Consider the following 27,110-nt stretch of genomic DNA (forward strand, 5'->3'; position numbering starts at 1 on the left):
TGTTTGCTGCAAATACGCTGCAGGTCTGCTGCAAACAGTTAACCATGCAAATGATTGTTTGCTGCAGACCTGCTGCAAACATATTTATGCAAATTAATCTTTCTCCTGCGTGTTTGCTGCAGACCTGCGACAAACATTTGTATTCAAATCAATCTGTTATACAATTAACCAGTGTCATGTTGCGTACACATCATTTTATCTATATTACACAGCAAATTCTAAAAAAATTATGTTACATCCATTCATAAAATAATTCAATTACTTTATCATTTGAAAAATTACCATAGCATAAGTTTATACATTTTAACATGTTTTATAAGTAAAATTAATTCCAAGTACATTCTCAATGAATTATATATACATGCATGCATAAATCTAAAGTTAAAAAAAAAGATTTACTTGAAATTAATTTTGTGCATATTATATTATTATATATATATATATATATATATATATATATATATATATATATATATATATATATATATATATATATATATATATATACGGGACGGCTGCAGTGCAGGCGATTTGGTGTCACGATATCACAGTAGCATGGGTTCGAATCCCGGCGAGGGAGGAACCAAAAATTTGCGAAAGCAAATTTACAGATCTTACATTGTTGGGTTGATGTTTAGACGAGTTGTATATACATTATGTACACAGCCATGTATCACCATCATTGATGGCGATCCGATGGATACATCTGTTGTAGGGTTGTCACTGACTCAGACGTACTTATATATCTAGTTAGATTAAAAAAATCAATTAAAACAATAATCTCTAAGCATATGAGGGAGTACTGCATATTGCATGGTTACATATTTGAACAGGGTATTTTTAACCTTCATGCAGATATCTGTGGAGGGAATGAATTCCATAAGTTTAAATTTATCATATAATGAATTTTTAAAAATAATGTCTTTGAAAACTAATCTGTTAAAATGCCACACTATCATGCCTTCCTGAACACTAATTTCTATCATGACACAAACATCACCAACCTTTTCAAATTTCAAATCTTTATCTTCCAGGAAGTTACCAATATGCATGCTCAGTCGTTTTATGTAGTTTCTTGCAATGCTCTTGAAAACATATAACATTGTCAAAGATTCCTGCAATCTAGCTGCGAACAGCTCTTATATTCTAGTTTTTCCTGCAATCTTACTGCAAACATATTTGTTTCTGCAAGCTTGCAGCAAAAAGCTGCAATGTTTGCAGGAGGTTTGCAGCTAGCTGAAAGCATCTGCAAACATTATTCAAAGGGTTCCTGCAAGCTTTTTGTTTGCAGCAGACCTGCAGCAAGCTTGCAGCAGATCTGCTGAAAACATTTCAGTTCTGTAAGGGAGTAGCTTGTGTAAACCTTATAATCGTTTCAAGACGTTTGCCTTAATTATATCTTAATATCAGCTCAATTGATCAGTGTGCCTCATTATAAAAAAATATGTCTATCCTAGTGAATAATCCTTCTGTAAACAGCATAAGAAAATCCTTAAATATTTGCACCTAATATCAGACACGACGTGACATAGGTCACACACACACGTAAACATAATAACAGGTAACGATCTAAATAAACACAGTACTTTCAAGTGTGATACTATTAATAGAATGTGTTTACCTTGTTATCCAATCAAAAAGCATGTTGACGAATTCAGATCTTATTTATTGAAATAAATAGTAGAAAATAGTTAAACATGTGTATTTTGTTGAGGAGTATGAAAAATCCTAAACATTGTGCGGATTTATCATTATATAGGGTAGGACAATTTTAAATTTATTTCCTGATTTTGTTTGATATGATTTTACAGATATTTTCATGGATAGGAAATGTAGAAATTGAAAGTAGTATGGCGGGATATTTAAAATGCATATACTGTTTAAAAAAGCTTTGGCATCATATTTTACTTTTTACACAGGTTATTTTTCAAATTTTTACCAAGAATGTTCATATAATAAAAATCATTCAAGGTTTTGAAAGTTTTTATCCCGAATCATTTCAACAACAATGAAACACTGCATGTCCCTTGAAATTTGTATGGAGAAATATGGTAGCCGTGACAGAAGGCAAAGTTTGAATGATATCTTACTTGAAGTTTAAAAAGTTTTGTTTTTCCAATTATTACAATTGGACTATCTGTTTCCGCAACTATCGTCAGCGAAGTAGACAGTAATTACATGATTTATAACAAGCTTGGCTTACATTTTGCTTTTTAAGTTGAAAAAATATTTAGAAAATCTCAGGCTAACAATATCAGCCGAAGGTGACCTTAGTGAACTTGTACATAATTTGTAAGTCTGTTTATTTTATATAGTTGTTTCGTTTGTTATACATCCTTTCTTGGCTTTTGAATATTCGGCTCTGAGCGTTACTAACACAATTAAATTCAGAAAAAATAATTTGGATGAATGATGTTTCCTTTTTTCAATGATTTAATGTTTACTGTACAAAACTTATTTCAAATTACTACCAAACATGCTACATTCTACTGTTGAGCAATTAGTTTCAATGAGGGTGGAACATGTCATGATATTAAAAAGTAAAATCACAAAAATAAGGAACTCCGAGGAAAATTCAAAATGGAAAGTCCCCAATCAAGACAGGACTGACGGATGGACGCCCGGTAAGTCTATGTCCCCAGCAACAAGCTACGCAGGGATAAAAGAAACGCTAAGATAAATCGTCGGAAATACAATATGTATGTAAAATAATTTGGATCTTTTCTTAATTAACCACATTATGTTGAAAATCGCGAAATTAAATTCTGCCTATTAAGAGCCCCATTACAAATGCATAGGTTAAAGTATACTTCATCTCATTTTTTGGTTACCTTTTGCTTTAATGCGAGAGAAATATTCATTTAAAGATTTTATAGCTTACTATGCGATATGGGTTTTACTCATTGTCGAAGGCCATACAGCGGTCGAACGATGTTTAATTCTATATCTCATATTTTTTTTTATACTCAGAACAACCAAAATATTATCCACGTGGTAATAAAATAAATGCACATATTGTTAAATGTGCGTTTCGGAATTCGATAAAGACCAAAACGTCACTCCTTAGAATTTCCGGAAAAGTGACCTTGCCATATATCATGCGAATTTAACGTCGCAGTCGTCGCTAATCTTAACTCATTCAATCAACATGAAATGAAGAGGGGCAAGGATCAGGTGAGTCTTTGGATATGAATTACTGTAAACTAACTTTTTTCGTGGATATTTTATTTTTGCGATTTTCAAATTAGCGTGATGTGGTTAAGAAAAGATCCAAATTATTTTACATATTTCCGACATTTACTTTAGCGTTACTTTCATCCCAGCGGAGCGCGTTGAGGGGGATATATACTTACCGGGCGTCTATCCGTCCGTCCGGTTTTGGTAGCGGACATACACTGATACAGGGTAAATTCTTGTCAGATTTGTATTTAACGTATCAGTGGCGGATCTAGATATTTTCTTAAGGAATGGTCTACTGACTGCTTTAAGAAGGGGCCTGCTAAAGTCATACCAAATTTTCCCCATAAAAGTGGGTGGGTCGACCCCCATCCCCCCGGGACCCGCCTATGCATATACTATAGGTTACTATTTGCAGTATATCGGAAAAGTACTAAAATGATGGACGGTTAACTTTCGTTATAAGAAAAATGCCCCTTGGAAATATTAAATTTTCCCCATAAAAGCGGGTGGGTCGATCCCCGTCCCTCCGGGACCCGCCTATGCATATACTATAGGTTACTATTTGCAGTATATCGGAAAAGTACTAAAATGATGGACGGTTACTTTAGCGTTTCCTTCGTTATAAGAAAAATGCCCCTTGGAAATATTAAATTTATGGAAAATGGTCTCGTTAGCTCTAACGGGTACATTTTTTTGCCAGATTTTGTATAAAACTTAGATTATAGGTTAATATCAATAATACCTTAAACTATTTCTAAAATTGTGTTCCGATTGCCTTTTGTTAAAAGAGTTATACCTATTGGAAATAATTTGTTTGTCTTGTATGTTTTTTTAAAATTTAGTTCTGTTATATGTTTAGGAGTTTGATTTAACGTCCTAGTACACGAAGTTTGAAAGAAGTTTAAATCGAACAATGAAGGATCTATTTACTGAGATTAATTTGGCAAATAAATAATCGGAGAGACACACAAAGCTAAACTAAAAAGAAGAATATATATTATCTGTGTCATTAATGTGAGGGATGATATCTGGGTTGACACACTTCTTGTCATAAAGTGGTTAATCAATGCACATAGGAATGGTAGTTGTCTGTTGATCTTAATAATATCGAATTCTACCAAATTATGCAGCGTATGTTGATGAAATAGAGTTCTTACAATAAGAATAAAACATGCATTGGATGAATGGAAAAGATGGGTTTTTCGGACAGGAATTAAATGTAACTTGGTAATTTTGTAGAGATTATAGGGACTTCATTGACAATCAACATTCTTTTTCGACAATGAATTGTGTTATTTAGAAAAAAACATCACATCGCAGTAACATTAGGTTACACATAGGCATCATGTTTAAGAATATTGATTATCGGGTTTGAAACTTTATCAAGGGAGACCACCCTGAACAACTGCAGTCCATTTCTACAAATAATATATGTTAGAGAAATACCCGTGCTTATGAATGGTTAAATTCAAAGTTTATTGTACATGCTGACCAAAGTTTCCAATTACACCCTTAATTGTGCTGATACGATTTTTCTAATTGAAAATTTAATTAAGAATTTTAGAAAACAGAATAAATAATCTTTGAAATTGATAATAATTTGTCATTTTCATTTTTTTTTGGCGTCGAAAACAAACAAAGGAACATATGTGATTGCATTTAATTTCAAAATGTATACTCAGAGTTATCCCGCTTTGTTTGCATCATATGATTTGATTGTTATGACTCTTATAAAGTTGTTTAAAGTTACCTAAACCTTTTACTTGTAAGACAATCGCATGAAATTCCATACTATTGACAACAATGTGCTGGTGGACATTTCGTCCATTAGGGTATCACCAGCCCAGTAGTCAACATCTCGGTGTTGACATGAATATCAATCATGTGGTCATTTTTATAAATTTCCTGTTTACAAAACTTTGAATTTTTAAAAAAAACTAAGGATTTTCGTATTCCAGGCATAGATTACCTTAGCCGTATTTGGGACAACTTTTTTGGAAATTTGGATCCTCAATGCTCTTCATCTTTGTTCTTGTTTGGCTTAATAAATATTTCGATTTGAGCGTCACTGATGAGTCTTATGTAGACGAAACGCGCGTCTGGCGAACTAAATTATAATCCTGGTACTTTTGATAACTATGTGAACAAATAAACAGGCACATGGATAAAACTGTCAAGTATTGGTGTGCAGCAGTCATCATTGTTCTATAATCTTAATCACTATAAAACAAAGAAACACAAAATGTCGAACAACAACCTAATTGCTAATTTCTAAATAGTACAAGCACTTCACCTATAAATATATAATATTTTGTGTTTAATGTTAGAAGGTTGATAATTTTACTATCATCTGTGTTATAATCCTTATTTTCATACAAGGAAACATTCTACATATGACTGAGATAATCCGAAGAAAAACTCATTGTGGTTTGTTCCCCAATCAGAGAGCTAGAAAATTTAATAGTTCAACACATGGTTGATGTTACAAGCATCTTATACATTCAACAACCCAGCATTCGATTTATAGATTTTAACAGTCAAATCCCTTGTTTTGAAATAGAAATCAAAACGACCGAAACATCAAACAATAATTTAAAAGAATATTATGCAAACCAATTTTAAGCAACAAGACCTCACAAAAGAAACAACTAAAGTGCTCCTAGTTTTCCATTCACGCATTAACTGAATCATTTGAATCAATGCTGTTAACACTGACATACAAGTATATACATAACAAAGATTAATGTTTTTGCGTTTTTGTTAAGATTCTTCTGCTTTTTTATGACCCTAACATGCCTAAATTTTTGTATCTTCCAAAGCTTTATAGTTATCCTTATTACTAGCATAAACATAAAGGAATATTGATGTTATGGCTGTTTTGTTTAGATTCCATTGTGTTGTATTGCCCTTTATGTTTTATGTTTTTCTTTTCAAAAGCTTTATAATACCACTTGTCGTGTGCACATGAATTGATTTTAAAAGTTCAATCTGTCTGGTTTGGTAATATGTCTCCCCGTGTATCCTGACTATCACTTTTCCTTTTTGATCATAGAGAACATTTTTATTTACTTATTAATTAATCTTAAAGTAGAAAAGACTTAACATTACCAATTTGTATTTTTTTCTTCTTTTTTACTATTGTCAATTACTTGCATAAGAGGTTATCATTTGAGAAAAATTGTGCCTATAAAGTTAAAAAGCACCTATAATTATTAACTCTTTTTTTTTTGGATATAATTTATTTAGAACTATTTAGAAACATTCGGTACCTAACTTAATCATGATATTCATGAGATAAATGGTCATAGCATTCGGTAAATGGTCCTTTTAACTCATCTTTATTCATTTGTAGTTACTTTTTACTCAAATATCGAATCAACATCCTTTATTAACATAAATAACTAATCCAAATAGAAAATATACCTTTGCAAATCAATGTGATTTCTGTCTGACAACACAATGAATTATATATAATGTAGTAATTTTGTCAACAAGTGTTTCTGTACAAGTCTAACTATAACCAGCCCTCACTATACATTTGCATTACAAAGTCATCTTGTTAAATGTAAATTGAAGGACACACCTACTACTAAATACAAATAAAGTAAGTAGAAAGACCCAACCATAAACACAACTGACTTGAATATATTATGAAATATTACATGAGAAACACTTTTGCCAGCTTTAGGAAGAATATCCTTAATGTTAGAACTAGAAGAAATGAACAAAAATGTATGACCAAAGAAAGAAAAACAAAACAAAACAAGAAAAGTAGTTGGACAGTGGGGAAAGGGGCACTTAAAGTAGCAGTCAGTGAAATAAGTTATGAGCAATGTTTGAGAAGATAATTTAGGTGAAATAATTTTAAATTATCTACATATGAATCATCGGCTCAGCATTAAACCTTCGATATGTTACGCCATCTTTGCCTTTGATGAGCACGAGTTCAACTCATGCTACTTTGTCTGTTGTTCTTTTCCAGTGTGTACCCCAACACATGGTAAACATTTGACATCTTTCTGTTCATTTTAAACTGTTTAATCTAAAATCGTTTTCAAAAATAGTTTTATACTTATTAAGTATTGAATGCAAACAAATCAATTAAGGATGAGCTGGTATGCAATAACTGGGGTAACCAAAGGGCATTGGGTGGACATGAAGTCTTAGTGACGTTTTATGATTTAAATCTGCTTAGTAAGTGAAGCTAGTTTTAAAATATTCGATAATGCTTTGCATCTAACTTTTTAAAAGTACAAGAAGTATGAGGAACATGAATGAAATTTAGTTTTCCTGTGGTAGTACAATGTGACAAAAGTGTACCTCCATACATTTGTAAACATAAACAATATCCTTTCAAAGGAGACACATACATTGTATAAGGAAGAATGTTGGATCAATTGTAGGTCGTTTTCATTTTCAAAGCGATCAGGATGATGGACAGCGCCATCATTCGAAGACAATGGTAATATATCATGGTTAAAGCAACGTAAAGCCTTAAACTATTTGGGTCTACAAAATAATTGAATTTAATCTTCTAGAAGCTTCTACCATATTGAATGTTAAATGTAAAATATGTCGAAACTAGACATGGTCTTTTGTTTAAGAAATAATAATAAGCTAAGATTAGTTCAAAAAGATTAGAAAAAATGGGTGATGTTTTCAGTTGTTTTTTTCTCGTTCATGTTATTATGATTTTGACATGAGTTGTTTCCCTTTACTCTTTTAAATTATAATTGGCTTTATTTGAATGGTTTAGATGGTTCTCCTTTAATCAAATTCCTGCCTACGGAATATATATCTCCCAATTGTTTCTAATGTCGTAACTAAAATCCCGTTCCTTTTCACAAATGTGACCCACCGAGTTAGACTTGCTACCTGGCTTGTACTAACATGAGCAAGAATACGGCTGCCACATGTGGAACATAATCTGCTTACCCTGCCAGAGTACCTTTTTTTTTTTTTTATTAAAATGACCACATTATTCATATCAACAGTCTTATTTTTTTAACGGTTGGGTTCTTGTAGGTTTAATCTCATTAAAACCTTCAATTTTTGTTTGGGTTCATGTTGCGTAGTTTTCAGTTTTCTGTGTTGTGTTTTGTGTATTATTTTTTGTTTGTTTGTCGTTTTTTTTTAGCTATGGTTATTTGTTGATGTGGTTCATAAGTGTTTTCTCATTTTTTACTATAAATATTAGACCGTTTGTTTTCCTGTTTAAATGATATACACTAGTATTTTTTGGGGCCTTTATAGCTAGCTGTTCGGTGTGAGCCAAGGCTCGGTGTTGAAGACCGTTCTTATATCTTTTACCACTCTTTTTGAAATCGACATGCCTGCCTCTAATTGTATCTTGTGTTGCTGTTTTCTGTAGTCAATCGACTGCTCTTATACCCACATTTATGTTTTCACGATTTCCAATCCAGATACCACGAGTAAAATATCAAGTGCAAGAGTGGAATATCATCTGTATATCTATAAAAAAACAGCTGAGTCCATCTTTGTCCTGATAAGAGGTAGCTTGGTGCACACATCCTGATCGTTTAGTGCAACGTTTTGTTGCATTTTGTTTGTCTTTTTTGTTTTTTTCTGGTATAATCAATTCTCTTAAATCTACGATTGCATTTGGTTAGTCTTTTCATATGATAAATTTGAGAAAAGAAATGGGGAATGTGTCAACGCGACAACAACCCAACCATAGAGCAGACAACAGCCGAAGGCCACCATTGGGTCTTCAATATAGCGATAAACTCCCGCACCTGGCCCATTAACAAAAATATATATTAGTTCAGTGATAACGTCATACTAAACTCCAAATTATACACAAGAAACTAAAATTAAAAATCATACAAGAATAACAAAGGCCAGAGGCTCCTGACTTGAGACAGGCACAAAATTTGCGGCGGGGTTAAACATGTTTTGTGAATCTCAACCCTCCCCATATACCTCTTGCCAATGTAGAAAAAAACGCACTAATACGCACAGTAAAACTCAGTTTCAGAGAAGTCCGAGTCCGATGTCAGAATATGAAACAAAAAAAATTAAAAAAAATGACAATAATACATTAATAACCACAGACTACTAGCAGTTACTGATATGCCAGCTCCAGACCTCAATGAAACTGATTGAAAGATTATGTCTTCATCATATGAATATCAGGCACAATCCCTCATGTTAGGGGTTTATTATTATACCATCATGAAGACAATAACAATCAAAACCAAGGAGTAAACAAAGACTCATAAAACCAAAGGACATTTACATCTACAGTTATAAATAATAATTAAGAGACAACACGAAATATATGAGAAGAACATAACCCGTGTCATGCCAACAACTGGTTTGAGAATAAATGTGTTTAATTCCGATGCAAAGACCATCTAAGTGAATCAATATTAAAGCCAAAATATGCAATCTTTAATGACCTGTCAACAGTATTGTAACTTTATCCCTTCTTAATAAGTCTGATTAAAGGTTTTGTTAGCTTTTGAGGTGAATACTGACATTGTTGTGCTTTGTAAAGAATATTACAATAAAAAAATTGATGTGAAATACTTGAACGCATAAGATGTCTGCATGTTGAATTATATTTACGAATTATTTTCTTATACCGATGATAAAATTTAGTAAATGTTTTGACTAGTTTTTGATATCGAAAACCCTGGTGTAATCATTTTTCAGTAATACATAAATTTCTCTTGCTAAAATCTGATACATTGTTACATACACGAGCGAATCGTACAAGTTGAGATATATAAACACCATAAGATGGTGACAAGGGAACGTCACCATCTAAAATGGATAATTAACGATAGAAAATGAAAAATTATTTCTTTTATCAGACATTTTTGTATTAAGCTTCCCGTTAATGGTATGGATATCAAGATCGAGGAAATGGCAGTGGTCATCGTTAGTATTAGTTTTATTTAAAATAAGTTCAACAGGATAAATTTCTTGAGTACAGATACTGAATTCGTCATTATTTAGAGCCAATGTATCATCTAAATGTCTAAAAGCATTGTTAAATTTTTGTATCAAATGTTGTTTTGGTGGGTCTTTGCTGATTTTAGTCATAAATTGTAACTCATAACAATATAAAAACAGGTCCGCAATAAGAGGTGTTTCAAAAAAATCAATATTGCTTTGCTTTCAACGTGTTCAAAAGTGTAAGGACCATGTACCTCCACACATTTATAATGATGAACAATATCCCTCCAAAGGAGACATATACATTGCATAAGGAAGTATGTGGGATTATATCTATGACGTTCTCATTTTCAAAGTCAATCAGCGCCATCATTCGAATACAATGGTAATATATCATGGTTAAAAAACGCAAAGCTGTAAATATTTTAAGAATTCTAAATGATTGCATTTCATCTTCTGGAAGCTGCTATTACTAGATTGACTGGGCGGGGTTTAAGAAGTTCTCTTATTGAAGACCAGTCCATCTATAGACAGGAGTTTTGGAATAAACTCATCAGTTATTTGTCCCATGTCATACATTTATATAAGTCCTTCTGTATGTGCGTTTTGTGACACTGATAGGTGATTAGAATTCAATAATAATTATAACGGCAATCATCCTTATCACACACATCTCCAAATAGACAGTCATTAGGCAAATTAAAACATAAGCTCCGCCTGATCAGTTGAAATAATATTGGTAATACCATATGTCATCGAAAATGTTAAGTGTGTCGAAGTAAGATATGCTGTTTTGTTCAATAAAAGATAAGTTGTGATAAGTTATCCGTTTAGAATATAAATTGGATTTTATCAAAAAAAGATGTTGTATGATACTCAATGAGACAACTCTCTTGACAATAAAAAAAAATCTATTCAATCAAGAAAGACATGTACACCATAAGGGACAAAATACTAAATATCAAAGATACATGTAGCAATCAATAGGCATCACTAAATTACAGGCTACTACTTTGAGACAGGAGCATATGTAGTAGGATAGAAAATCCTATATATTTCTAAAACTTTTATTAATCGATAGTTAGTTGTAATATAAATTTATTAAATTACCCTTGGGAACTATGTGCCATACATTATCATTTTCAAAAGAAGATAAAAAAAAACCAAGTCTGGATCATCTATCCTTTGGTAGATTTGTAAAGTATTCAATTTTAATTCGTTTACATGTTTAGGAGTTTAAAGGGACGGCCATTTTCACTTAGGTAATTTGTGTTTTGGGACCAGCTAAAGCTCCGGGTGCAGGATTTTATCGCTGTGTTGAAGTCCAACTGGTGGCTTTGGACTGTTTTCAGCTATTTGACCGGGTTATTGTCTTTTTGACACATTCTCAATGTTATTATCTATCTCAGAACTGATTGGTGGGATGTTTCGTTATTTTTAGTTAGTTGAACATAAAAATCAGTTGGAACTCTTGATTAAAATTAAGGATTAAGGATTATTTTCGATGTTTTTGTGTTCATTGTGAGCATTATGTAATGTGTCTGTAGTTCTGAGTTAAAAGCCAATCTGCAAAGTGATATGATGTATAATGAAATAATTGACTAATTATTTCATATGTACAGTCCCATTTAACATGTTTAATATGATTGCTGTTCCACGTACACATCTATCATCCTCCTAAAAAAAGGAGAAATAAGACAAATGATTCTTGTTATTGTTAGACAGAAGGAGTATGCGATGACGAAGACGATAAAAATGCAAAAAAGAAATTAAAAAAAGAAACACAAATAATGCAAACATTTGTTGAGGTGAGATAGCATTTATTTAATAAGAGATTACGTAATGAGGGCATGGTAATATGGCTAAGCCATGCATGATAACCTATTAAAATGAGTATCTGTATCTCCATTTATCTGGTATGTTTGTATTTTTAGGATACATCAGATATGACAGTGAAAGATGATTCAACGTCGTCGAAGATCACAGGGAGACGACCAGGTAGACCCTCATCAAATATCAGCCCCAGACAGAGACAGGAGCGCAGCAGACAAAGTGCACGAGAATGTAGAAGTAGAAAAAACGTTAGATATCAATATTTAGAACAATTAGTAAACATCAAGGAGAAATCAGTCTATAAACTAAGAAAAGAACTTGAAATGGTAAGAATTAAACTGCAATTCTTTTTTTATAAACCAATTAATTCAAAGGTTCAGATAATGACATGCAAAATAAATATACAAATAATGAACAGAAGTGGTTAGATTCTAAATGAGACAACTATCATCTAAAGTACAATGATGTGGATGTTAGCAATTAAATGCAAACGTACGACCTTCAACAAGAAAAAAACCTTATACCGTATAGTTGGCTATCAAAGGTTAAACAAGTTTGCTGGCGCCAAACCCTCCCAATACCTTGGACAGTGGTGGAACTTAATAACATAAGAACAAACAATAACAATCAGTTGAAAAGAGCTTAACTCATCAGATCGATAAAAAGCAAAAGGTCTGTGAGTAGTCGCAGTTACTGACAGCTAGTTCAGAGAATACAATATCTCATACAAATTATGTATTTAAGACATCAACATTAAATGGACAAGCAACATTTCACAAAAAACAACATAGAAAACTAAAAAATACGCAACAGGCACCCTGCCAAACCTACGGGTGGTATAACATGTATAAGGTGCACCTGAATAATAATCAGATCCTGCTTCACATGTAGCAACCGTCGTGTTGCTCAGGTTAGTACAAACCTTGGAATAAGTCTTATTCGGTAGGTTGTAAGTGTTTTACAAACCGTATTTTACATGCTATATTCTTAATAGGAATCAACTTTGTGGCATGTTCTTCATCTCCATAACTTTGGAAAGAAAATATAAAATTATATCAAAATGGGATGATTTCAATACAAAGTGAAATAAAATGAATATAACTTGGCAACAATACATTATTTTCGTGACAGAAGTTACAATTTAAATATAATAAACATATAAACGAAAACAGCTGAACTTGTTTTGAGTTCGCAGATCTAATTGAAAGCAGGTGCATATAGTAACAAACACAATTATATTTAATATGGGATTCTGTACAATTTCTAAAAAGACAACAATCCTACAGAGATAACAGAAACGAAATTACACAGAAAATAATAACTAATAGGTCACCGTACATACATTATGTATGAATCCTATTTTTATTGTGTATTTTGTATGATGATATATGTGTATTGATGATGAATAAATATGTTATAAGTTTGTCCTGAGAAAGTTTGGGATTAATCATATGTTAATGGTAAAATGTTAATAATATTTTATAACATTAAACAAATATCGTGCTTCCGAAGTTCGTTTTAGATTTACCTTTATCATTCTTGCTAAAACCTATAATTACTTTATACGAATCTGATGTTTAGTAGTTTTCGTTTGTTGATGTGGTTCATAAGTATTTCTCGTTTCTCGTTTTTTTATATATATTCGACCGTTAGTTTTACCGTTTGAATGGTTTCATACTGGTATCTTTAAGGGGCCCTTCATAGCTTGCTGAGCCAAGACACCGTGTAAAAAACCGTAATTTGACTTATAATGGTTTACTTTTATAAATTGATACTTAGATGGAGACTTGTCTGATTGGCACTCATACCTTATCTTCTTATATCTATGTGACACATTTACCGTTGTTGTATTGAATTGTTCTGAACTTTATTTTATTATATGTATCTAGAAACGGTAGTTTGAACTTTATTTTCTGTCTTACAGCATCGAAGATGGTGTGAAGAAATAGACAACGGAGTTATCTCAGAAGATTTGGTGAAAGGATTGAGCATAGATCCACAAAAAACATCACAACTGACAACAACTGAACAATCTAACTTACCACTACCAAGAGAACGGTCATTAAGTCTACCAACCACATCAAAGTATCAAACATGTAACTTGGGTTTAACGTCTGCAAAAGGTATCCCAAAAGCTACCTCTAACAATGATTCGAAATTATATAAGCTTTTAACAGGACGAATGACCTGCACACAATCGTTTTCTCCAGAGGATACTGCTAATGAGTTTCATTTAAATAGGACTAACTCACTTTCCTCAGGAGACAAAATGCGTCATCCATATAAGATTCAGTCACATTCCAAAGAGGGCACATCAAATATGCGTCATCCATATACGACTCAGTCAAAAACTGCAGTGGAGTCATATAATATGTTTCATCAAAATAGCGAACTACCTATAATAGAAGATACATCAAATGTATATACTCAACAACAAAATGGATCGATATTCGAAAAAGTATCCCCAACAACTGCACAAACTGAAAACCAACACACAGCTTCTTTTAGTTCTTTAACAAAATTTGAAACAAAATCTCAAGAACAAGTGCCTTACATTGATAACTATAAATTGGACCCAAGGACTGACTTTGAAAATCTCTCAGTTTTATCAAAAGGTGATAACACCTATCTTGCAAGTCGTAATACGAATCAATCATCAGACGAATGCAATATTCCTAAAATCCAATCTGATATAAACTTATTAAATGAAAAGTCCAATGCCGATGACACGTCATCTGAAATGGAATTTGTTGATTGGATATTAAAGAACCAATCCAATTTATCAAGTGACAGTGCCTTAATTGAATCTGCCCGTCAATTGGAAGATACAGCAATCATGGTAGATATATTTTCGGAAGATCAGCCAGACGTCGCAGATATATCTCCTGCTCAAATTGATATGCTGTATTCTGAAGATAACAATATTGATACCACAAATAACTTAAATGTGACTTTAGCTGAATCATTTCATGGAAATATAAAAATAATAGACATCGAAGCTCCAAAAACTGTAGAATCATTGCTAGATAATGTTTTACCTTCTAAAACTTTACATTATATGAGTACTTTACCAAACATGTTAAACCATCCGACATATTCATCAAATCCATGGCAACGTTCGACAAGTGCAGATTGTAGTTTAACTACAAGCAATAGTATCGATACCTTAGTATCAAAGTCACACCCTTTGGATGGAGCTTTTAATCACATAGATCTATCAGCAGCGGTATCCAAATCAAACGCTCCAAGTATGTTACACGGCGTTAACATTCAACTTGATCAGTCACGTACAAGTGAAAACTTCAAGGAATCAAAAAGACAAAATGTAAGTTTAAATAATCTAAACCCAGTAGTGATTGCGTCGGCCAGTACAAGCTGCGAAATACTTCCAACTTCAGAAAATTCAAGTTATACAAGGGCAAATAATGAGGAAGCAATAAATACGAGCTTACATCCTCATTCAGTGAGTGAAGAAATTCGACATGATACTGGGCCAACTCTGAAACGTTCCCACAGCGCTGGAGACACACCACATCCTAATGTTCAAAATAAATTTCCGTTTTTGTCCTTTCTACTTAAACAAGATGATGAAATATGAGGAATAAAAATCAAAAGCTACGATTATTGACTGAAACTAATAAGAAATTCTTCAGTTAATTCTTTAGAAGTTTTACGATATGTGTGATAACATTCGTTCTAACATTGAAAATACTTTTCTTGTTTGTAGAATTCCTCCTTACCATTCATTTTTTATTCAGACATTTATTATACATATTAAATAATAATCATCATGTTAAACAATCAATAAAAATGAATTATCTTGATGTTGAAATATAGCAAAAATGTTTGATGCGACAATTCTTTTTATCATGCACAAAATTTCAAATACAAATCTTGGGATATTTAAAATGACTTCATTTAATTTCCCTCTCAATTTGTACCAATAACACGTTTGTATTTCTATTTTTCTTTAGCAATATAGTTGATGAAAACGTGATTTTAATGGTCTTATACCGTCGTCATATTTTTCAATGAAGGAACTGTCCGACAAGAGAAACTTCTTTCTTTATGAGAACTATAAATACAGGATAGACTTAAAGAAATCATTGGAAATAACAACGCTTTCAATAATATGGCTGTATTGCTGGGTTAAGTTTTTATTGGTGAAGGAAGCTGTAATAAATGTACTTGAAGAAAACCATCGCCGTGCTGCAGGAAAACTGGCTATCAAAAACATGAAAACAGAGTCGAACATCCACAGAAATGATTTCGTTCATACAACATAATTGTTGCCAGATTATTAAACACTGTAAATGAACTGTAATTATGCCGTTGACACAACCTACTCAATTTTAAAAATGCTACAAAAAATAAAAAAAAGTATATTAACAATGTTAAACATAATCACAATTATAGAAAAAAAAATTAAAATTAATTATTTAACAGAATGATGCTATGTGAGATTATAAATGTCAGAAACCTTCTTAAACATTATTCAGGTCAGTGACCTTCACAAAACTGTTTTGTACGATACACATCTTAAAACACACGACCAACATGTGATTGTTGAATCGGGAACTATTAAGACGGGAAAACGAAAAGAAAGCTGTATAAGAAAAAATAACAAAGAAAGTAACTTTAGCACCGAAAGATAAAATGTTCCGTCGAATGGAAAAAGTAAATAATGAGTAGAAGGATAACCATGAACAACTCAAAAGTATACACGCATTTGAACTGTGGAAAAATAACATTTAGAAATTGAACTCCTTCACAATACAAAGATTAGTCACATTGGGATAAATTACAATACAATTAATCATATACTTATATCTTTACTTGTGTACAAATATATCAAGATACCTTTTAAATTTTATTCTATAAAAAAGTATTTAATCATGTTAATGGTATATGATCGTTTAGAAGTAAGTGGAAGCTATCTGTAGAGGTATCAATGTTTATTGACAAAAGGTAAGCTGCTGATTGTAAGAACGTTGCACATGGTTAAAAAACTGCTTCGTTGAGGAAGCACATTTTAGTTAAGATAAATGTATATCTATGGATTTTACAATTATATTGATAAAACAATTCTATCTGATTCAAAAGCTACTGTGAAGATTTCGGTAATCAATAGTTCACGGGTTAAGGTGTTGAATTTATTAATGTTTGTTTTTACGCTATACAGTATATATGAGTTTGATTGTCACTTTGGTATCTTTCGCTTCTCTTGCAGCCCATACTATTAGAACGATATTCCATAATTCAGCTACAATATTCATATTTTTTATATAATAAGATTCTAACACTATGTTGGCTGGTGTTCCACTGTTTTGTCATTTGGACCTATTATGTCTGTTTGTTTTGTTCGTACAATATAATGTCTGTTTGTGCGACTGTGCAAAGTGAGGCGTTTAGCTCGCTATAAGAACAGGTTTAATCTACCATTTTCTACATAAGTCAGGAATATGACAGTTGTTATCATTTAGTTTGATGTGTTTGAGCATTCGATAAGAGACATTTCCTCGGAGATGGGATGTCTTTTTTTAGCAATTTGTATCAAAATCGTTTCTCTTTTCTAAGCCAATCTTGCATTTTTTTTAAAATCAACCTTTTTATCGTGTAATTTTCTAATGATCGGAAAAAAAATAGTGACGATATAAAAAACGATGATGCGGTATGCTTGCTCAACTATCTACAAGATACCAAATGACAGAAATGAACAACTTTAGGGCACTGAACGGCCTTCAATAATGAACAAAGCCCATGCCACTAAGTCATCATTAAAAAGACCCCGAAATGACAATCACAAGCGAGAAAACTAACGGTCTGATTTACGTACAAAAAATGATCGAAAAATAAGAAAAAAATAAATAAAACTCATCAACAAACGACAAACATTGAAAAACAGTCTCCTGACGTGGCCTTGGACAGCTTAGTTGGTAGTCTAGATTAACGAGAACACACAGGATACTGATCTTAACTGTCTCGACAACTGAAAAAAATGAGTCTTTGTTTTTTGGTTGATTATACATTTTTATTTTAAAATTTGTACGTTCAGTATGTCAGAAATAGGCAATATCCATATGATGATATATAGCTGTTAATTTCTGTGCCATTTGGTCTCTTGTGGAGAGTCTCGTTGGCAATCATACCAGATCTTCTTTTTTTTTTTTTTATAAATATCATTAATGAATAATATAAAAAGAAATAACTCTTTGTTGTCTCAAAATATAGAACAGCATGAACTTCATGAAAAAATAAAATTTAGAAAATATTAACTATGAAACCAATGCTACTATTTGTTCTTAACTTCAAACACAATTGTCACTAGATATTTAATTAGGGCGACAGTAGTACGTTTTAGATACAATAAAATGGTAACAAAGAAACAGGTTGGTAACAACCGTTGTCGGATAGTTTTTCTGCACGAGTAGTCAGGTGAAGATCCGAGGCGATAGCAATTCAGTAGAATTGAATTCAATAACTATATAAATATATTAAAAGAATGAATTTCCTATTTCATTAGTGAATGAAATATTATGAAAAAAATGGATATTGTCTCGTTATTAGATATAATATATAGGCATATATTTTGGATTTTTGTTTTTTAATTTCTCATTCTTATAGGTTTTTATGGCTCTTATAGTATTGATAAGGATTAAACACGTGTCACAAAAAATATGATACAATCGCAGCTTACCGTTCAAAATTGGTGACATCAGTGATTTCTCCAAGATTTGCTGTCTTTTTGAAAATATATTAAACGGACATTTTTTATATGTAGGAGTAATCGTGCATTGGTGAGTTGATAGGGATTTTATCTTTTGATAATATTTTTTTTTATATATTATATATTTCCTTTTTTTTCTATTGAAATATACACGTCGGTATCAGCATTTCCTTACTTTCAGCACTGTCCAGAATACTATTCATGTGTATATTTCAAACGAAAAAATACCATTTACGGACCGAACATTTTGCTTTAAGAGGGTGTGTGTTTTTCTCTTATACAGAAAATTATATAGTTTTTCAACGCTATCACCCAAATATTTTGTTTCGAAATAATTACTATTATATACGAAAAATTGCCATCTGCTTGACCAGACTATATTTTTTCTCATAAAATTGTGGATTATAATATTTTCTTTAGGAAAAACCATAACCCCCCTTTTGAAGTTAAATAGTCAATCCCTTAGTGTACTGATATGAATAGTAATTTACTGTAATTGTTTGAAAAATATATTGATTGATTCCAACGTAAATATATTAATAACAAAGACAAGAAATTTGTCGGTAAAACAAAAATGTCAAGTTTCATTGAAATTTAAAGTGCCCATGAACTCACTGATCATGTACGAGTGAATATATTCCTATGGGAACGAACTGCGCGCCTCTCCTTGCCGACATCTTCTTATTTTTATATGAATCGGAGTTTCTTCAGATACTTGTCAAACAAAAAGATCAAAGAAGCCAGATTATTTAGTTTCACTTTCAGATACATGTATATTGATGATGTTCTTTCCATTAAAAATCTGTCCTTTTCTGATTAGGTTCCATTAGTATATCCGCCAGAACTAGAAATTAAAGATACAAAATACACGGCTTCCTCCGCCTCATTTTTAGACTAATACTTCTAATTTTACACAGTCATCTCAGTACCAGAATCTATGACAAACGAGACGATTTTAGTTTAGAAATTATCAATTTCCCCAACCTTAGTAGCAATATACCATCTTCAATTGCATATGGAATATACATTTCCCAACTTATTCGATATTGAAGAGCTTGTAGCTCCTACTCAGACTTTGTTAATCGTCACCAGTTTCTGAGCAGAAAGTTGATGAACCAGGGGTATGTCAAAGAACGTCTCGTCCTTTTTCTTAAAAATTTCATCGTAAGGTACCAAGACCTTGTTGATAAATATTCCGTATCAACTTCACAAATAATACATGATGGTGTTGGTGAATAGATTCTGCGTACTGACGTTGTGTATCATCTTAACAAAGTGGTATATTGTTTTTTTGTCTTTGTTCTTTTATTAATATTACTTTTACTTTTTTCTGTGATATCCATTTGACGTGGCTCGGTACTTATACACCCCGTCAATGTATTTGTATCATCTTTCATTTTTGCTGGTTTGTTTTGTATAAAGTAAAATCACAAAAATACTGAACTCAGAGGAAAATCAATTTGGAAAGTCCATAATCACATGGCAAAATCAAAAAACAAAACGCATCAAAAACGAATGGACAAGAACTGTCATATTCCTGACTTGGTACAGGCATTTTCAAATGTAGAAAATGGTGGATTAAACCTGGTTCTATAGCGCTAACCCTCTCACTTTAATAACAGTCTCATCAAATTCCGTTACATTTACATGATGCGTTAAATAAACAGTCACAATCAATAAAATAGTCAAAATATGGGAACATCAGTCATCATCGTATAACAATTTAACAGGACACAACAACATCTACTATCTACGAACACATGGATTGATTTGAGTGTCTGACGTCAGAAAAATTATATACGTCACATAAATTTGTCGTTCAATGTGCATACAATAGTTATCAAAAGTACCTGGATTATAAACAATTTTAAATTTTACAAAGGCAATGAGCGCAGACAGGGTTAAAAAATCAAAAGTATGTAAGAATAAATTACAGAAATCAAACTAGTCCAAAAGTTATACATATTTGTTTTGTATGTACGACTTTTTGTGTTTCTTTGGTTCACATGACGTGACTCTCTACTTTTAAATATCCCGCCAATGTGGTATCATTCTATTATATGTCATTATGTTATTGTTCTTATATAGAATTGAAAATACTTTAAACGGCAAAATTATTTTACTCACGTAGGAGTAATAATCTTATGTGAATTCTTTTCAATTCTAAAGACCATCTAGATAATTGAAAATCTCGTTCTGTTTCTGAAATTATTTTTAACATACTTTTTTATTTGTTTTCCCAATGTGAAATAATTTTTTTTTTGAAAAAAATATTTTATATTTCTATATGTGACGTTTACATTTTATGACGTTAATCTTGCGAAGCAATGCATGTGGTTTTTAAATTTGATAGATGCTTTTTGTGCTTTTTTGTTAAATATTAGATTTTTTTTAGATTGTGACACAGTGATGACTGCTGTTCAGAATTTTTGTGATTTTACTTTTTTCATAAAAAGTGTCCGTTTAACAACTAAATAGTGTCCGTGTAACAACTAAAAAGTGTCCGTGTAACAAATAAAAAGTGTCCGTGTAACAAGTAAAAAGTGTCCGTGTAACAAGTAAAAAGTGTCCGTGTAACACCCGTTAATGTACTGTGTTTCTATAGCTCTGCTTGGGGTAAAGTCGTACAAACCTATTTTCCAATCGCGTGAAATTAATTGACCTGTTATGCATGCTTCATTAACTATGCGAATCCAAACTCCTTCAAAATTGTAATATCGGGGGTAGACTTACAGATCAGAACTTATATTAAATGTTTTAAGAATTCCGAAACACGTCACTATTTAGTTGAGACACTGACACATCGTATTGGTCAATATAAACTATTGACGGTCAAGCAATCAATCAAATAAATACTATGCAACAAGTGTTAAAATCAAACTTCTTGTGTATATTTCGGAGTTCAGTATGATGTCGATTATCAGTGAACTAGTATACTTTTATGTTTAGAAGCCAGCTGAAGTACGTCTCCGGATGCGGGAGTTTCTCGCTGTATTGAAAACCCATTGGTGGCCTTCGGCTGTTGTTTGCTCTTTGGTCGGATTGTTGTATCTAAGACACATCCCAAATTTCCATTCTCATGTTAAGTTATGATCAATGTCAGTAGCACCTATCTTCATTGTTTATTCTTTAATAAGAACACGCAAAGCTTTTAAAGACTTTATTCGCCAGAAACATGAAAAATTGAAGAAAAAAAAATGACTGGAAAAGAAAAGACCAAATCCTTTTAACAAAGAAACTTTGTGTGGGTGACTTGCATCAAAAGCTTGCGATACAATAACAAAGGTTAAAATCTATCTATTAAAATAATAATGGGTCAATTACATAATGTCGTTTAACACACTTTCTGTGACGAGGATGATGTGGCTTTTAATCATGTACTGTTCTCACAAGTAGCGTATACCAAACAGTAGTAATACAAACATAGCACAGCATTTTCAGCGCACGATAAGTGGTTTCCTAGAATAATGTCAGATCTAAAAGGTCAAGAGCAGATCCATCGATACTTTTATATAGCTAAAAATCTAAAACATGATTCTGTGAATTCATCCATGAAAAACATTTCGGGGTTATTGTTCTCTCAATTTTTTAGTTGAAACTAATTTAAACACTATCAACTCAACTTAATATTACTGAAGTACTATGATAACCTAGCTGTGCAAAGCATATGATTTTTGCTTGTAAAGCCTGTATGTTTTTCCGTGCTTGATATATATGTCCTATAAATGTGTTATTTCTGAGTAATGGTGGTTTTTTTTTTGGACATAAACTTACTTTTTAGTACCACGTCAGTATCTTAATTGTACATAAGCCAGTTTGTGAACTAAACATTTAATTAGACGCACACTTCTTATTCTTGGTACCCATTCCTTTCTGCATATCATTTTTATTTTAAAGACTTATAAGAGGGGAGGTCGCAGTATTTACCCACTTTTTACATATCAAATCGAACTGGTAACAAGAACTTTGGATAAACGAATATAGGCACTTCGTATCTGAGAAACGGACGATATCCTCATTTTTAGAATTTATTCATATTTTTTTTGTATTTTTCAAAATTATCAGTTAAAATGTGTTCTACTAGGAACAATAATTTGTTCTTCACCTTTCATTTGATACCTTAATCATTAACAGTTAGTCTACAAAGTTTGATATTTAAACCTAGTCGTAGGGACTATTTTGTTTAAACTATGTACTGTTTTCCAGTTGTTTCCTTTCGACCGGTTTCAAATTATTTGGTGGTGCTTCACCTTACCAAGTCTATCTGAAATATTTTGCAAATTATTTCGCTCATACCAGTGCTCGGGGTCTTTGACTTTGAGATGAGAGAAACCAATATAAATGCTGTTTCTTTATCCTAGTGTTGTGCGTATACTGATTTTGTGTTTAAGTGCTAGTCTACCTAAGAATCAGGCAGTGGTGAAAACATGACAAACAAAAACCCACTCAGGTTGACATAAATTTATATTCAAAATGTATAATGATGCAAAAATATACCATTTGTTTCATTGTCCTGTTCTGAAAATTTGAGATAAAATTTGGTTACAATGCACTAGAAATTAACAATTAAGGGGAGCTAACTCTGTAATTTGCTATCATTCTAACCAAAGTTTGTCTAAAGATTTCTCAAGTTACCAGACACGCAGACACTAAAGACCTACCATTTCTAACTCAGGATGAGTGTTACTTCAAAATATGATGGCTAGGTAGGTGGGTTTTTTACAGCCATGTTTTGATTTTTTTCAAAATTGACCGATTCATACAAAGACTGGCACTTAAGACGGATATTCCAAATTCTATTTTTATTATCAAATAAAATGCCTAAAAAAGTTTCGCAGTCAGGCTTTTATTAAACGTTATTTCCATTGCCATGCAGTTTATGCAATATAATTGTGCAAATAAAGTCATATCTAGCTGATATAGATAGCACAATGAATGCAAAGCAAATAAGTATTTCATATCTCTGTATTTATTATTTTTCTTTAGGATGTTGGCAGCTGTCGATACCATCGGACTCACCATCTTCAAAATGAGTATTAACCTATAATGGTTTAATTTTTAAATTGTTATTTGGATGGAGAGTTGTCTCATTGGCACTCACACCACATCTTCCTATATCTATTATATAGCAGAGTTGTTTGAAAACAAAGTATTATACGTCAGTGCTAACAAACGAAAACAAAATTTATTTATAAATGACTATTTCTTCATTGATAATCTGTTTTGACACAGTAGATGTGTACAATATATTTATATATTCATGAAGCCTTCAATGTATTTTTTCAGAGAAAGGCATTGATTATGTAATAATTGGTCATAGGGATTGTGTGATGACGAGGATTCGAATTATATAGAATGAATCATTTGCTTCATTTAGTTCAATCAATAAAGAAATTGATGAGACATGTGATATCCAAAGGATGATCAAAAGGTCAAATAGGATAGTAAGTCGACGAAAAAGAGATACCAACATGTCATTAAAAACAATGCAGGATATGAAAAGCCGAGTAAGACAAATTAATGTCACTGTAAGCAACAACATTTTGCAAGGAGCTCACAACCGGAAAACCACAATTCTTGGAATATCGTATGAACTAGTAGATATATTACTAGTTTCATAACGCAATTGAGTCTTGCATGTTGCTCAACAGTCATGTTCACATTTTTATTTAGGGTCCAGCTGATACCCAACTCCTGGTGCAGGATTAATCACTACATTGAAGACCCATCGGTGGCATTCTACTGTTTTCTGCTCTTTGGTAGGGTTGTTGTCTCTTAAAGATATTGACCATTGCCATTCTCAATTTAGGTTTATATCAAATGTGTACTATTGTTTGTCTGTTTGTCTTTTCATTTTTAGCCATGGCGTTGTCAGTTTATTTTCGATTTATGAGTTTGACTGTCCCTTTGGTATCTTTCGTCCCTCTTTTACATGTATTAGGAAACTAAGATCATTGTTAATGGTTTAGCATCCGTTTGTTAAGTGCTTCTAGAATGTTGTTTTAAAATTGCTAAAAAAAAATCAACGATTGATATGTTCTGCATGGAATTGCAAGCAAACACAACTTAGCTAAGGGTTTCTTCCAGCAACATTTTCATGAATTCATTAAAATGTTTTGGCATACAACTTGATTGAAAACCTTAATGAATAAAGACAACAGTAGTATAGTCATAAATCGATTAAGCGTAAACAAATCCAGGTTACAAACTAGAACCGAGGGATACACTTCAGCTTTAAGAGAAAGCAAATAATCAACAGAAACACTGAAGTGCAACAAAGAGAAACGCCAACATACATAAAATACGACTATTTGATAACGGCAACTATATTTCTGACTTGCTACAGTTCATTTTAAGAACAAAATGGTGAGGTGAACCAGATTTTTAGAAACTTTTGAAAACACGGGTGATTTTTTTTTTAATGTCTATTACTTTTTTATGGAACAGTATTGCTAAATGAATGTTAATGCAAAAATCAAACTGAAACATCTCCAAAAGCAATTATTGAAGGTTTGTATTCTATAACATATCGAGTGTGTATCTATATCAACATAAACTATGTGTCAAATTTCAAACATTGCTTTAATATCAATGTTAGCTTCTTTTTTAGGTTTTTTTCTGTGCGCAATGGTCTTCAATTTCGTACTTTATTTGGCCTATTTAACTTTTTTGATTCGAGCGTCACCGATGAGTCTTTTGCAGAAGAAACGCACGTCTGGAGCAAATACAAAATTTCAATACTGGTATTCATGACGAGTTTATTTACAACCAGTGGGTTGATAGCACTGATGGCGGAGTTTGTATTCCCCGGGGGTATCACAAGCCCAGTAGTCAGCACTTCTGTGTGGACATGAATTATCAATGATATATAAATTAACTGATTACAAAACTTTTAAAATTTCTAAAATAATAAGGCGTTTCTTCCGCAGGAATAGATTACCTTTATTAGCAGTATATTGCAAAATTTTCAGAATCTTTGGTCCTCAATGCTCTCCAACTTCGTACTTTATTTTGTCTTTTTAACTTTTTTGATTCAAGTGTCACTGATGGATATTTTGTAGACATGACGCCCGTCTGGTGCAAATACAAAGTTTCATTCCTGGTATCTATGATGATAAAATTGAAAATTAAAATTGGGAATGAGTCAAAGAGACAACAACCCGACAATAGACTAGAAAAGCAGAAATGAGTTTTTTTGGTATCATTATTCTTTACAGTATCTGAATCACGCAGCGACCAAGAAAAGACAGATGTATGTGTTCGTTTCTTTACCTCAGTTATTTAGGATGATAATACACTTGAGAGAGGAAAATCATTTCTTTTGTACGTATACAATTTATTTCCTGCATTGTTATAATAATAATAGGATAAAAACACATAAGTCTGTCTTAAGCTGGTCAATAGATGAGATGACTTGGTTGATTATGTTATTTGTTATACAATTACGTCAATGGGTTATTTTAATAAAAGATAAAATGTAGTTTCTATTATCATTTTCCCCAAAAAATTAAAATAATTGAAAGTATGGGTCTCGAGATACTTTTCAAGCTTTTGCTTGTGCAAATTCGTCAGATTGTACACGAAAACTCGACTATGTAGTGACAGAAAGAAAACTATACCACAAGAAAGCTCTTTTGATTTGCTATCAGAAAATAAAAGTCAAAACAATATCTTGCTACAAAACAAAATAGGTATATTGCTTTGTTAAATTTTCACTATCAGAATTATCTCCAACTGTATGACAGAGATAAAAAAAAATGATAAAATAGATTATATTCTGCATTTTAAAAATTAAAAAAAGAATAAATCACTCGTAAAAATATTATATTCTTTTTGTTTAGATTTACATGAAAAGTCTTACAACTTTATTTCATTTTTCTCAAAATGTGCACATTTCATTACAGTTCTAGACCAAAAGTGTATTGCTTTTTTATAATTCAAGATGACAAAAGACAACCTTAAGACATATTTGAGATAATCGATATAGTTTTTATTTATATTGGAATATTTTCAAGTGTTTATGAAGTATGAACTGGAAACACAGAGTGCTAATGAAGATTTATAAGAAAAATAGCTACTAAACATCGAATAGCAACGGTTGGAAGAATAGCTTATACAGTAAAAAAAAACATTACTGCGTTCGTCAATTCATGTGGAATTTATTTTCCTTTCTTAGTATTTTTTTTTAGTAAAGAAGGGTATCATTCATTTTCGAAAGTCTTCTTTTCGTAACCAAATTGATATATTGTGCATCTACCTCCCCATTGTATTTGCCGTAAATGTAATCATTGAAAAATTGAAAGTTTGAACTGCTTTCAACAGTCACCTGTTTTTCCTTTTGACAAATTGCCAAATACCATGTCAAAGTCTGACATTTCGCAATTGTATACGGTTGTTTTAAAAGAAACATAAACTTCTGAATAAACGTATAAAATTAAAATTGAGA

General features: G+C 31.9%; 1 protein-coding gene across 7 annotated transcripts; it reads left to right on the forward strand.

The window, feature by feature from the left end:
- Positions 1–1,660: 1,660 nt before the first annotated feature.
- Positions 1,661–26,748, forward strand: LOC134691131 (uncharacterized). 7 transcript variants are annotated; one of them, XR_010102099.1, is made up of 5 exons: positions 1,661–1,760; positions 12,039–12,263; positions 13,862–15,262; positions 23,651–25,987; positions 26,569–26,748. XR_010102099.1 is itself a non-coding variant. In XM_063551407.1 (4 exons), the coding sequence occupies exons 1-4, from the start codon at positions 1,698–1,700 to the stop codon at positions 23,702–23,704; spliced, it is 1,743 nt and encodes a 580-aa protein (XP_063407477.1). In that variant the 5' UTR covers positions 1,661–1,697; the 3' UTR covers positions 23,705–26,107. The 7 variants fall into 7 exon arrangements, 6 of the variants coding, with proteins under 6 accessions (XP_063407477.1, XP_063407474.1, XP_063407475.1 ...); XM_063551407.1 differs by lacking the exon at positions 26,569–26,748 and having other exon boundaries at positions 23,651–26,107; XM_063551404.1 differs by lacking the exons at positions 23,651–25,987; positions 26,569–26,748 and adding an exon at positions 21,614–23,631.
- The last annotated feature ends 362 nt before the right edge of the window (positions 26,749–27,110 follow it).

This window comes from Mytilus trossulus, chromosome 11 (assembly GCF_036588685.1).
Source record: "Mytilus trossulus isolate FHL-02 chromosome 11, PNRI_Mtr1.1.1.hap1, whole genome shotgun sequence".
Classification (NCBI taxonomy): Eukaryota; Metazoa; Mollusca; class Bivalvia; order Mytilida; family Mytilidae; genus Mytilus; species Mytilus trossulus.